General features: G+C 43.7%; 1 protein-coding gene across 4 annotated transcripts in view; it reads right to left on the bottom strand.

The window, feature by feature from the left end:
* LOC143343716 (zwei Ig domain protein zig-8) overlaps positions 1-15,086 on the bottom strand; it is a 391,356-nt gene that overhangs the window by 110,685 nt on the left and 265,585 nt on the right. For 2 of the 4 annotated variants that reach the window (XM_076768895.1, XM_076768922.1), the window contains 3 exons: positions 4,293-4,515; positions 3,989-4,227; positions 9-3,409 (listed from right to left, as the gene is read on the bottom strand). In XM_076768895.1, coding sequence (XP_076625010.1) covers positions 3,149-3,409; positions 3,989-4,227; positions 4,293-4,515 — 723 coding nt within the window. In that variant the 3' untranslated portion in view covers positions 9-3,148. Of the gene's footprint in view, positions 1-8; positions 3,410-3,988; positions 4,228-4,292; positions 4,516-15,086 lie in introns of those variants that run through there. The other 2 variants (XM_076768904.1, XM_076768914.1) reach the window with 1 other exon arrangement.

Raw genomic sequence — 15,086 nt, 5'->3', positions numbered from 1 at the left:
TTGGCATTTTATCAAAAACTATTTTCAACGTTGCGCGGTAGTATCTCGTTAAAATGTTTAAACTCGCCGTTCGAAATATTTTTGATGCTGGAAAAATTGTTTCTGGAATCGATCAAACGCGACTGTATTCACACTATCATTATTTATACGTTTTGCGGATCATTTCTGAACAACTTTCAATTACGTACAATCAACCAGTCACCTGTGGAATTTTATTTGCTCGTTCATTGTTTCAAAAACCAACCACAATTCAACCGTTGCTATTTTTGAATAAATATTAGGGAGAATTAAATTTTACGTGAGTTTACATTTCTCTATCTTCTCCCACGAAGTAGAAATTAATTTAAATATCTATTGCCTTCGATTCGAATAGGATTAAAGGGACAATAGGTGAACAGATTTGTGTATCGTCGGAAATCCGTGTAGATGAGATTTGCAATCTTCCCAAGTGAAATTCGTCTGAATTGCGGTATGTCAGTCGACAGAAATACATAGACGTGACAATTACTTAGACCGGCGCTGTCCAAAGTTGACTCCCAGGGGGCAAACCCTTCTCCACCATCGTTCATCGTTACCATGGAACACAGACACGATTGAATGTAAAGTAAAACCGCGTACCTGGGTCAAATAGAGTACCTCTGTTTCTCTGTAATGAGTTTGCAATCTGTAACCAGCACGAAATGCTAGTTCTATGCCTCCACCGAAGTGGTTAACAGTCCGCTGACAAAATGTTCTTTAAAGAAACCTGCAGTATTATGACTTAAACCCCTTCTAATTTCACGTAACTAGTTTCAAACGTGAAATATTGCCGTTTACGCAATGTATGTTTTGTCAATAATATTTTGAAATGATACAAAAATGGGAATTGTTCGCCCAGACCATCGCAGCGCGATTTTTCGTAACCATTGCGCAATTTTAAACCGCGAAGACATCGCAAAGACGTTCAACGTTGCAATAATGGTGTGTAAACAGGAGCAGGGTTTCCTGTATAAGCATAGAACCGCGGAGGAAGTGGAAATATTTACAGACCGGTTCGGTACCGAAAGTTTGGAATCTATCTACCTGAAGGCAGTACCCGGCAATATTTACACACCTGCAATCAATTTACTGATTTCCTCGCGAATTACACCGAACCCTCCACCAAACATTTGCCAATACGCAATTTCTCGATGCAATTAATCGATGATTTCCGGCAATTTTAAACTTACTTTCGAAATTCATGTAGCGTGATCTAAAAATTGGATCCAAGAATTTAAAGAGACGCTACCGCAGACCAGAGATGAACAAAATTCTGTTTTAATAGTGGACGATAAATAACGACCATAAGTTTGTATTCATTCGATATTTTATACATTAGGACCAATACATAATTTACATTACCGGAGTAGCAAAATTACTAATTAAAACCGAACAGTTTTTAGAGTTAAATCCTGAATATTTTAATTCTGTTCCGTGGATCATCCGAGGTACTGATATTTGGACGTTGCACGTTGGTGTCCCACACACGATGCTCATTAATAATGTCTCTTTAAGCCACCACCAAGGGAGATTTTACAGTGTAAACGTAACTCTGGCTCAGTATAATGCCTTCGTTCATATTTTTGCTCTTAATACGGTCACGTAGCTAAAACGAAGAGAGCGAGACGTTGCTTGCAACCCCCCGTGCCGCTAATAAAGGTTAATGAAAACACTAATAAGGATCCCGGTGTTATTTTTCATTAACGCGACTCCCCGCAGCGCTATCGCGAGCTATCTCGAAGCTTCTTATAGGTTTGCAATTCGCGTATTCCTCTTCCCGGCACTCTTGAGCAATCTTTCGACCAAATAAAAATTACGTGTTTCGTAATCGTTTAGAAATCGAGTTGGTATTGTCGTTGATATCTTGGAATTCCGAGAGGCCCGTTTATCGTTGAACTCGTCGATTTTGAAGATCGTTTTCAACCCTGCTGCGTAAATGTTGTTAGGAAAAGCGGGGAAATTGTTTTCTGACGTCCCGCGAGAGCGAACGATTCGTCCCAAGAAAGAGAAACGCGAACCCAAGCGTGGATCTTAACGCAATTGTTTCGCTTTAACGCAGTTGATAACGCTTTTGCCCGCGTCTCTCGCGACACGGCCGTTTTCCGGGTTGCTCGGGCGGAAATAAATGCACGCCGTAATTGAAATGTAAATTTCGCTGGAATAATTGTATCGACCGTGAAAGAGAGGACGCGGGGTAGGGCGAACGCGTTCTTTGTTAAACGTTGACTCGATCGAGAATAATGGTATGTTTTCGCTTAATAGATAAAGAGACGAACATTCGAAAATCCACTCCTCAGCGGATGAATAATGTAATTTTCATCGACAGTCGGCCGCTTTCGTTCAAATTGAAAATTCGCGTCCTCGCTAAAAGCTCTTCAATTTCCTACCAAACGAGCGCCGTAATTTTTTCCTCCCCTCCCCACGTCTCCGATGTTCACCGATTGTTTTACACCGGCGTAAATGAGCAGCGATACAGGTTTCGACGCCGTGATCGTATCGTTGATTCGACGGAATTTTGAAAATCGGCGTCGTTCGAAAGAGACGTCTCGCAACATTTTCGTCGCCGAGGCGAAAATGTTTTTCCAAATTGAACGCGATCGTGTATGCACGTCCGGGGCGAATTTACCGCTGGAATGTAAAATTTGAAAAGTGTCGAGCTCCCTGCTGTCACTGCGGAACAGTCACGCAACGTTTCCTTTGTCGTTCAACATCCAAATTTGATACGCTCCATGTTCTCGGTGAACGTCTCAATTTCTTGCGAACGCAAAACTCAGAAAACTGTTCGATCGGTGTAACCGATTGAATCGTAAGAGAACATAATTTTATTATTGTTTTCGAAAGGTAAATTTCAGTACAGAGAATTACAACATTCATTAGTTTCACTGTGAAATAAGAAAATTGTATTGATTGGAAGTTTGGTTACTATTTGTAATCGTTAGCCAAACTATCGAATGGCCTTTGCCGGTACAGTTTCTGCCGGATTTGCTGTCCACGATACGCCAAAAGCGACTTACAAACTCGCTGTTCCGTCGATCGTGAGTAATTACACGACAAAGGCGAGAATTACATAGTCGAACGCGCGGGGTCGCCGTTTTTTCGGAATCGTTTGTTCGGTCGATCGCTTCGTGGGTCAAGGGCCAGCAAATGATAAACGATCCCGCGCTTTCACAGGAATGTCCAGCGAGCTCATCATTGTACGGGAAATACGAGAGAAAAATGCGATTTCTCCCGAGAGATTTTCTGGTTCCGTGCGTCTCTTTGAGAGGACTTGGATCGGATCGATGCATAAACTCAGCGATTCGTCGTACTCGTATTCGTACCCAGACCAGCGTACGTTATTATTTCGCATCTTCAACTTGTCAGTGTTGTAATAAATATATATTAAGGATACCTGCAACATACTCGAAATATTTTAGAAGCAAAGGAATATTATCATATAAAATAATGCAACGAAATCCTCGAATATTTTCAGCGCGTTAAATTATTCCCACGAGTCGTTGTCATTCAAATTTAATATCGCGGGAATAGAAATATTATAGCACGGTAAGATAAAAATTATCGCTAGGTTTCGCGTGCAGCGGCGCTGGTTTCTCGACGAATAAAGCAGAGAGCTTAACCGGCCCGGAATACAAGTCGGAGAAGTAATCTCGCGCAATCGAACCCCTGTTCGACTTCGTGGCTTAACTCGAAATCGGTATCAACCAATCCCAGGTGTTCAATTGGCAACGCGCCAGTATTTAAGCATGGCTTAAATTTCGTGCAACGGCCGCGGAACTGGGGCAGATTCAGATTAGAATTAACTGATTGTTGCGTAGAGCGTTGTAATTAGCCGCGCGTTCCCGACGTACCGACGCTTAATTAAAATCGTACCGTGATGAATTGACCGTGATGGTTCGCTTTCAAGACACGGCACTTCGTATCGACCTACTTGTACGGGAGAGTGCTTTACGGAAACGCGGAGCCTTCGTACCATTCGAATCGTATGTACTGCACGGAGCCATAAAGATTGCCCCTGAGCGATGTTCACGATGTGAGAGAAATACGACTTTCCGTCCATAAAATGCCTCTCCATTATAGCTGCGCCATTAATTGTCAGCTTATGCTGTACGAGATGTTCAAAGTGTTTGTCAAAAATTCTTAATGAGCACTTCGAGCTCACTGGTACGATTCTAACGCAAAATTTGGAGCTTCCACTGTTTACCACACGATCTGTATTAAGAATTATTCGACAGGTACACAGTTTTAAAATCGTAAAACAACCCAGATACACTCACCGATCACGTTCAGATGCACGATGTGGCTCATGTGCGGCGTCGTGGAGACCTGGCACTCGTAGTATCCGCTATCTCGAAGCTGCGGATACCTGATTTGAAGCATCCAGTCGTCCGTCTGCGCGATGTGGATCGCCCTGAATCGCTGGTCGTTCGTGTAGGTGTAACTACCGAGAGTGAGCAAGTGTATGTCTCTGTGCCGCACCCAGGACACTTGCAGCGACATCTGCGAACGGGGGGAACGCCGGTTAATCGAATAATTAATGCCAGATATTAATCGCGATCGATCGTTCGTGGCGAGTAGGAAAATGGGACGCGATAACGCGGAAAGATTTAAACGGCGTTCGTTTCCCATTAAGCGGGACCGCGTAATTGGAAGTAGCTCGTTTCTGTGTTGTGCTGGCAATTAGCGAAACTACGGGGTCGACATTTAGCGGGGGATGCGCGATCCCCTCGACCGTCGTTTCGAGTTTCGAGCCATTCTCGGTCCCCTTTTACCTTCATTTTTTTTTTTACTGTTCCGAGCACATTTTTTCGGTTTTTGGGAGAGACTGAAAGATTTTGGAAAGGTCGATTACGACGTTCTTAATTATTCTACATATCCGAGATCGGTGAAAATGAGGTTTATGGACATCAGTGTCCTTTACTATCTTATAGAGTCATTAATTTTCTATTTGTGATAAAGAAAGCTTACAATTATAATCAGGACGTGGACACCTTTGAACTTTCAATCGTCATAGTCAAGTTTATTCTTCGGTCATTCGGATCACGTCACATTTGTATTGTATAGTGTAGGGCTACACTCATACCTTTCTCGCGAGTGTTCGAGCGATCACCTATTTGTATATACAGGGTGTTCGGTCACCTCTGGGCAAAATTTTAATTAACAATTAAATTCAAAAATTTCAAATCGTTTTGGAAAAATTATTTTTGATTGCAGGAGTCAATTACAATCATTTTTGGTGATTACACATACATCTGAAATCCTATCCATTTTCGAGAAAAAAATTCGAGTAAGTACTGAAATTTTTAGACGAAATTAAAAAATTTCAGATCATACTGAAAAAATTATATTTAGTTACAGGGGGCAATTACAATTATTTTTGGTCATTATACATACCCCCGAAATCCTACGCATTTTCGAAAAAAAAATTCGAGAAGTTGAGAAATTTTTCGAGAAAATTAAAACATTTCAAATCGTTCTAGAAAAATTATTTTCGGTTGCGGGGGTCAATTGCAATCATTTTTGGTAAACAGACATACCCCCGAAATCCTGCGCATTTTCGAGAAAAAAATTCAGTACGGGCGAAACTTTAAACGTTAATAACTTTTTAACGAAGCCTCCATCGACAAATTGGTATTCTTGATTTTCGTTTTCTTTTGATCTGTAGAATCGCCCATTAAAATGTTTCCCAGGGGTGGCCGAACACTTTGTATACAACCCTCCACCGACCACTAGCGCTCAAACAGTTTTACAAATACAAAGACATAAAAAATTTACGTAACATGCGTTTACAATTGGATTCTGTCGACAATTTGCACTGTATTGAACCCAATTCCCCAGGTTCGTCGGAGTAGGTTGAACAAGCCGGGTGTGACGGTTTCGAGAAAAGTCTGAAGCCAGAGGTTATAAACGTTGCCTAGTTATGCTAACGTCGACGCGTGATATCGAAGCGAAATCCGACGCGTCTGCCGTCGCTCGTAATCCTCCATTAAAAATTAATTGAAACGCGTTCCATAATGCACGAGATTTGAATTTTCATTGGGGGGCTCGCGGGGTCGCGAGATTCAAGGGTGCACAGAAGTTCCTCTTTCGCCGTCGCGTCGTTCCCGGCGTAGTGGAAAATTAATAGAGCCCGCTTTGCATATCGTCGGAAAGTTAGCGCGCGAGATAAAACGCCTCGGGACGCGATAATTGGACATCCCGAGCCAGCGACGTGTAAATATTTGCTCCCTTTGTAACGCCTGACACGCGTATCCCGTGGAAAGCGTCTCGACGCGAGGCGCCGATGCTCGACACTTGCGGTGAGCCGACTGCCAGCATCCCGGGTATCCTCGAAAACGCACGGTGAAAATTAGAAGGAAGAGGCGAGCAATCCTCTTTGCGCCTTCCTACTACGCCCTGATCCTCGCCTGACGCGGGAAAAGGAATATTTTCGACGCGCGGATAAGCGTAACGGCGAGTTTAAACATCTGCAAGATTAGTCTCGGGAGGAAGGATAACGTCCGCTCGGTGGGACCGCCATTTTCTCGATGCGCGCAAGAAGCGGACTCGGAGGTTCCGTCTAACGAGATTAGTTCTGTAGTGTAATTTTTATTAATCCCCCTGTTCGTCGAAATAAATAACGCGATATCGAGTCATCGCGAGGGAATCACGGTGGAATTCCAATTCAATAAATTCTTTTCTTTTAACGTTCTTGACACTGACAATCGTAAATCAAAACGATCGCCCGCGAATAGAAAGAATACATTCCGCATATTTATTACGATTTGATTTCCACTGTGTGAAAAATACAGAGAACGGTTAATGCAACGTACGCTCTTTACGATCGCGGTTCCGCGCTCGTTCGATCCTCCGTTTAATTACATTTCGAGTTGGCCGGCGGATCAGTTTTCGATAAAAGATATAGGAGCGTTTCGAACAAACGCATCGATACGAAGGCGTGGAGATAAAAATGCTCAAATGTATTTATCTTCCCGAGTCTCATTAACAACCAGAAAGCTTTAACGGCGGACGATTTCAGTGAAAATCGAACGGTAGGTTAATACATAATCTAGACTCCGATATAAATTTATTCGAAAATTGATTGTTCCAGCGAAGAACCCATTTTTCTTTGCATCGCGTTCCCTTCGCGGAGCCACTTCTCGCGAAATGTCCCTCAGAGTCGTCGGGCCAAGTACTCGATTTTCGTCATTCGAAAAATAACAGTCCTCATCCTCTTTTTTCCCCCATCACTTTCGTCTGAAATTCCAGATATCGTGTTCGGAACGTTTGCCTTCGATGTCGTCGAGAATCGCCGAGAGCTAGGGAAGGCCTCGTTTACGCGTATCTTCTCGCCCTGTCGACGTGGCAGAAATCGTTTCCCCCGGATTCGGATCGCTTCTCGCGATCCTTATCGCGTTTCCTTCGAAATTTTCGGGCGGAACGTTCTCCGACGCGAACAGGCGAGTTGTCATCGGCGAAATTCGAGTCGGGCCATTCCCCAGAAGATGTTCCTTGTTCGTCGGGCGGTCGCGCGATATCCGAGACGATAAGCCCATCGGGGAGGTGGGGCACGGTCGACAGATAAGGAAGTGGATGAGAAGCCACCCCTCAAAGGAAACGACCGGTGGAAGTAGTCGGAGACGACCAGGGCTGGACTCGCGTGGAAGAAAACGACGCGTTAAGGGCGCGTTTTCGATCGAGGTGTCTCAAATCGATCGAGAAAGTTACGAAATAAATTCTGTAAACATGGAGATCATTGATCGTACAAGTATAACGACATATCGTCCCGTTTTTGCGACAATAATGATAACAAACGATGATACGCTAATAGCGTTTCAGAAATATGTCACGAGTCACGGACAATTTTTTCTCTCGTCTTTGTGACCTATTCCCTTATTTCGCGCAATTCGTTCCCGTTTCTGCGTTCTTCGCATCTAATATCGCGCGTCTCTTTCTTTCGAACCTTTGCTTTCGCTCCCTCTACTTTTGTCTTCCTTTCCGCAGTATTCCCTCTGCACCTGTTTTCATTTTTCACTCCATTCCCCTCGCTCCATTTCTCTTCTTTTTTATATTATTTTCTTTCCCCTTTGTTTCTCTGATATCGTAGTCACGACCGAGCCCCGCCGCCTTCTGTCTCTGGCAAAGCATATCAAGAAAAACGGTTTCGTCGCAAAAGAAATCCACCTTCAACAACCGTGGCAGTGCTTTCAGTATGCGCCATCGGAGGACTTCCATCGTCCCAAAGAAATACCCGGTTTCCCGCAATTTCTATCCCTTCGATTATCGATCCCCTTGTACGCGTTACTTCCGCGAGAACGTCTGGGAATCGATCTATCGCGTCTTAATCTCCTGGTTAGGGTTACTAAATTATTCTCTCCATCTTCGCCGTGGCGGTGCACTCCTCGTTAGAGGCTCGATCGTTTTTGTTGTCGTGTCAGAATAATAATCGATTCCGTCGTACGGATTGTTTGCTCGAGCGTTTAACGTCACTGCGTTTGAAACACCGGGCTTGCCAACTTCACCGATAAGTTCGCTAAGTCGGATCAAAATCAACTGGCTGCTCGAGGCCGTTCAGTGGCTACCCCCCACCATATTGTTTGGCCACCCCCGCCACTGCACGTCTCTTTATGCAGATTTGCTGGTAAGACGTTCTCCGTCTTCCAAACGAATCGCGAGTCGATCATAAATTATATACACGTATCGTTTACCCTATTTCTGGAAGCTAATACGAGCCAATGAACTTTCGATATTGGAACAAAAATTACTATATTTCTGGCGTGAGACTTTCGTAGCACCGGATCGTTGGAGTATTATACTCGTCATACAACGTGTTCCCCGCCATCAAGTGCAGGAATCCCGGGCATCGTGTCCCTTCACACGTTCTAGCGGGTGCACACGTCATTGTGAACGCACACAGCGCGTATAATTTATGGTACGCGACCAACGCAAGCTCCTATAGTTGACCCACCATAGAGTTCCTGTATCGTATACCGCCCCGGATCTACTGGCAACATCACCGACACTCCACGGTTTGTGGTAGTCCTCATCGTCCGTTGCAGTTACCCTCTGCATACCAATATTGTTGTTCTATGCAAAAGATTCACGCTCGAAAGCACACGGCTGCCCCTGTCGACCTTTCCACCGCGAAAAATCTTCTCCGTTTTCGAACCTTTCGACGTTTGCGCAAACGTAAGCGAACTTGGCCTCGATCGCGGCCCTCCGCGCCAGTGGCGTTTAGAAAATTCGTTCCGATCTTTGTACAGAGCGGAACGAGAACGCGGGACTTGTTCAATCTATTCGTTTGAATGGCGCTATTTCTGATTGCACGAACGGCCAAAGATTCCGCGAATCGACTCGATGACGTTTGAAACGGGAATTCAGTTTAGGAGGAAATTGGACGATCGATTCTTGCTGAAAACTCTTCATGATTCCGCGTCACGGGTTTTATCGTGCCCCCTGTCGCCGCGACTGTGAATTTTAATAGAAAATATTTACCCCTCGAGGTGCGGTTTGAACACGCTCGAAAGATAGTCGAGATCCTGAATCATTGAATCGAGCAAAAATTTTGCTGTATTGTTTTGACAAAACAATTTCCATCAGCGGTTTTGACGAAGATTATTCTTGGAGGGTGGTTCGAGCTTGTGAAAACAGTACGCAGAGCAATGTAGTAATGTGCATTAAACCCCTAACCGATTCTTTTAACGGAACTCGATAATAATTAATTAGAAAGCAGCGAAATCGGTGTTAATGAGGTTACCGTTCAACCACGGAAACCGCAATTTAATTATTGCAACAGAATTATCGCGATGGCAATTTTGGACTAGGTTTCAACCCTTGTTATTAAATTAACGAACAATTATTCGACGTAAACAAATCCCGTGTAAGAAGATTCTGACCTAATTTCGTGCTGGACGCGAGACGAAATCGCAGCACGTGAACGAAGGACGGAAATTACGTCACAGAGAAACGAGAGAGAAACACTGTGCGTTCAAATATTGTATAATACATTAGTATTACGCGAAAGGAATTATAATAGAATTTTTAAAATAGCGTTGTAACTTTCCTCAATCCCAATAGAATCGAGCGTTTAAACGGATCCGTCATTATCGTTTCGAATTATTGTCACCGCGAATCGAATCTTCGCGAAAGAACCGAAAACGATCATCAGAATTAACGCGAGCGTGTAATCATGCATTTCATTTGTGTAGAGTAGAACATAAAGTCCGGGTAAATTATTTTACGCTATGAAACCTGCCCATTGGCACGTTCAATTAGAATTTCTCATTATACCGGCGCCCTCGTTACCATGACAAGCGTATTTCGAAATTGCCTTGTATAAAATTCTATTAGAGGCGTAAACGGTGGGAAACGTTTATAGACTGGAAGGAATAACAGAGTCCATTAATTTTTCTCGAGCAAAATTTCGTGAAAAGGTGAAACGTCGTGTTACAATGACCGAACAATGGGGCTGCCCGCCGTTTCCTCCCGCCAGGCCACGTTTCCGACAATGGATCACCATGAATTTTCCTAAAAGATATCCATAGTTTCGCAATGGTTCGTCGATTTTCAGTCGATTTATCTCGGATTGTCGCAACTGTCCCGAAGGTCGAACGAGAGTAGCGTCTATTTATCCCATGGGATTGCACCCCTTTACCCGTGCAATTCCGACCTGGCAATCTCCATCTAGCTACGCTCGAATCGTCCAGCAAAATAGTTTTTACCTTCTTCTTCCTCTTGTTGGACCGTTTTTAGGACCGTTTGAACGTCCGTCTGTCTTTTCAATTGGACGCGTCATTGTCTTCTGCCTGTCTAACGATATCTGATTATCAAGTGCTCGTTACCTGGAAAAAATGCTACGACGATTCGCGATGCAAACAACGTCGTCTTTAGAAATCGAGTCCTGTAAATTGGGAACGGCACAATTTACCTATCGTACTTGTTAACGGTCCCGAAAAAAGATAGCGCGAAGAGGTACAGGATCAAAGGAAGTCCCAAGCATCGACAGACATCGCTCTATCCACGCGAAGCCAGAAGCGACAAAGCAACCTTCTTTGCCGCTAGCCTCTTTCAATCTTCACAATGCCTCGGTATTACAATACTTCTGTAACAAACCAAGCCGTGAAAATTTCAATACTCCAGTAATACAACTGTTACTCCAACAGACCAGCATAGAAATACAACGCTCTAGATACGCCTATAAATTCATAATTCAAGTTTGGCTATTTTACAAAGGTACACCTTGGAGATTTAGCTTTGATAAATCAGAACCAACTTAAAAATCCTGTTATACGTCAGACGTACAGAACGTGTTAACATCGGATTTAGAAAACAAAGAAACACTTTTGGTCAACTATTTTGGGAGTTTCTGTTCTACCATGCTTCTGAGAAAAGGATGGCCAATTTGCAACGAACCGTATGCAAAAAGGTGCCACCCACACGTATTCTAAAACAAACTGCGAGCGTTTCAGCAGCACCCGCGGCGTTGACAACGAAATTAGCATTTTTTCGTGGCGCTTACCACTCGCTGGCGTGCGTATTGCAGCGGACGCGTTAAGTGCGTTTGTTTTATCCGCTGGTGGAACAGTTGCGTTGCGGGTTGTGTCCACACGGGGCGTACGCAAATGCGGTCGTATCAGCGCGTTGCCCCGTCCGATAAGCTTCTCACGCGGATTACAATGTTCGTAAATACTTGGCGCGGCCCGAGCCTTTTTCGCCCATCGAGTCCTGCCCTCTTTTTCCCGTCCAACGCTGAATTTTCCATCGACTGTTGGACCGCGGAACCAAAGTATCGCAGACGTTCCATCGGGGTTTTCCGCTGTTTTTTTTTTTTTTGCGGCCAGGATTTAGCTGGACGACCGACATGTTATTTAATGCACGGGGACGGCGAGTACATTATCGCGCTTGTTATCTCGTGACACGTTAAAAATTATCTCTATCCGCAGTTTCGCGTCCGTGAGTTTCATTTTACACTCCGCTTACCCCCGCCTGTCGCTTTGTTTGATTTTCCTTTCGGTGTTTCTTTTCGTTCGCACGCACGATTTTCGGGCCCGTTGAACTCCCGAATAATCAAACTCGTGGCGAGTCGCAGGATTCAACGGTTGGTAAAAATTATTGGCTCGCGGAGAAAATAAATTCAATCAGCGATTTTATTTAGCGTGGTATTTTTGAAAATAATCAGAATTCCACGCACGACTAAAGTATCTTGCACTATTTGACAAACATTTGGCATATCAACGAACATCTGTTGTAGGTCTGTCTCTATCTGCGCCTAATAAACACGCATCCTGCGCAAACGCACGTGTATAATCACTCGTACATATGTACGTACGACATAGGATTACGCGTCTACATATTGCCTACGTTCACAGTAACCCATCGTTTACGATCACGAGTATGTGTTTGCGATAGTATTACGTCGGTGGCTCACAGCACGCGCGACGTATGTTTGCCAACTTTTTGTTACATCTACGTCCTCGGTTATTATTCATTTGATCGATCTATTGTAATACAAAAGTTATTTATTCGATTTGAAAAGCGAACAAGCAGCGTGCACGTTTGCTGCGAGCCATCGATACGTGTATTTCTAAATCAGCAATGTCTTGTTCGCGGTTTCTTTCGGTGAAAGTGGATATTTCCAAAAGAGAAGCTTAGCGGAGTCGTTCGTCGAGCAACTCCTGACAACTATAAACCCTTGAGGTCCCGATGGCGTTCCCATTACTCGGAGAGTTTACCAAGATACACTCTTGTCACTTTTGAACTTCGAGTTCGGAAACACGATGCTCGAACAGCTAAAGCGTTAAGCTAACCCAGTCAAGTAACAGGATTTTACAGTTTTGATCCGGTACGTCGCGCCGTTTCTTGTGTCCCACGGAAAAGTTCACCATCCCCTGTAGAGGTCTCCGCCTCCATAATCTGTTATCATCGACCCCGGTTTCTCTTACTGAGAAACGGGATCAAGAAACCAATTTGCATATTCATGTATGTATAATAACGTTTATAGTCGTTGCAGAAATTGAGGTTGTTTGTTTCACTGTGTATTGCACTGGACTTGCTTGTCTAATCACTTTTCTTTTTTAAATTAGCTTTATGAGAAATCGAAATGCCCATTCTGCATCAGTCTCCCCTACGTACGTGGAAAAAGATCTAATCGAAGCCGTATCGTCCCTGAAGGGACTCGAAACGATCCTCGAATGCTTTTTGAACGCGCGAAATCGTTTCTCTCGCGATGTCTAAAGGCTCGGTTATACCAACGTTTATGGGTCGCGATCCGATTTTCAGATTTATCGCAACGACTGTTCGTCCGTGAATATATACGGTACATTCTCAACGTTTCGGCGGACGAATGTATTCCTTTGGTAATCCAAGCTCTACTTTTACGTTCAAAGTAATATCTCGTACCGCTCGAAAGCTGGGTCCCCTCTTTTCATTCCCTTCGCTTCTTCTCGGTCTCCTTATGCATTGTGCAATATGCGAAATACAAACCGGCAACAGTACCGGCAAATATGCTTACGGGTTAGTCTTCCAGCGACTAATAACATTACGTATAATATGTCGTTTCACCGACTCTCACTCTGCTGAATAATTCATTTCAAACATACAAATGCAAGATAAATTGAATAATTCGGAATAATAATATCACGAACAAATCCTTTAGTCTATCTCCGGTAAAGGAATTGTCTAGTGAAAATTTATATAAATAAAACTGAAGCTTTGCTTCAAAATAATGACTCGACGGTGCTCGAAATTTAGGAATCGACGCGTAAAATTGTTTTGAATTCGTTTTTTAATGATTGTACTTTAATATTGAAACGGTTGCAACGCGGCAACGCGATATTAAACTACCCGAGAATATCCAGGACAGTGTCACTGATCGCTCTGCCGCGTTCCAAAGAGAAACGAATTTTCCCTTTGCGTTCCGTTGACCGTTACACGCGTGGCAAAATCTCGACGTACGCGTCCTATGTCGGTGCAAACGGGGCGATTAAGAGAACGAGGTTACGTTAATTTCATTGCGTTCACAGTCGAATACACGGAGAGAGGCGTTGTCAGCGAAATCGCGGACGCGTCCGTCGAAAAACGCAATAAAGTCGCGCGCGGACGAGTCGTTCGATCCGTGTACCGAAATTTAAAATCAATTCCCCGGGATTGTAAGTCTAGGTTACACAAATCGACAGTCTGCATCGACTTAACGAAGCAGAAGATAGTTAAACGACTCACAATCATCGCCACAAATAAATTATGACTGTTCCAATAATGCGAGGTATGTTGAAACTCGATTAGTTTAAAAAAAATTTCGATTGGAAGTTGTAGTTGGAGAGCATTAGATGTAATTTGTAGAAGGAACGGAGGCAAATTTGTGAGAGGGGAAACGAATGTGGGAAACTCGAGTGAAAGAACGAAAAGTGTTTGGTGGAGATTAAGCAAGTTTTCAGTGGTGGTCGCAGTGCTTCGTGATTTATGATCGTTTGGGGTTCTCTAGGGTTTGCCTGTAGTTTAGCTGATTTCGAGAATGTTCCTAAGTGATTACAATTCTGTGCTCATCCGGTCGAGGGTTCGCAATGCGACAAGATGCATGAATTGGGGCACCCCTTGGCAAAGGACCCTATTCAAAATCAACGAAATCCACCCACTGAAATGAATTGGTTTCGAGTTTTGTCTATTCGTAGATTTGGTCTAACAGACACCAAAAGATTGTAAATCTCGAGCACACTTGTCAATACGATTGTATACAAATAGAGAACTAAATAATTGTCTTTATCAAATTCTGAATATTCAAGAAAGAATCTTCAGCTTCCACCGTCTTAGAACAGTCTAACAACGCGTATTAAAAATAGTCAAACTTCACATGCGTGCAGTTCCGAAGATACTGGTATTTTCTTTATAACGGTGCCACTGATTCGCCGTTATTAAGGACAATAAGGGACGCGACGCGCGAGACGGTTAGACCAGTAAACTGCCGTCTCAACGGTTATCGGTGTTTACCGTGCGACAAATTTTTTGCTCCCGGTTTCGAATCGAACCAAGCCGAAACGCTTCGACACTGAGCTCAGTTGTCGTATTGCCGCTGACCGGACCACTCGAAATAAACTGTG

Source organism: Colletes latitarsis, chromosome 1 (genome assembly GCF_051014445.1).
Source record: "Colletes latitarsis isolate SP2378_abdomen chromosome 1, iyColLati1, whole genome shotgun sequence".
NCBI classification, from domain to species: Eukaryota; Metazoa; Arthropoda; class Insecta; order Hymenoptera; family Colletidae; genus Colletes; species Colletes latitarsis.
The sequence above is the reverse complement of the archived record's forward strand: the minus strand, read 5'-3'. Positions and strand labels throughout refer to the sequence as shown.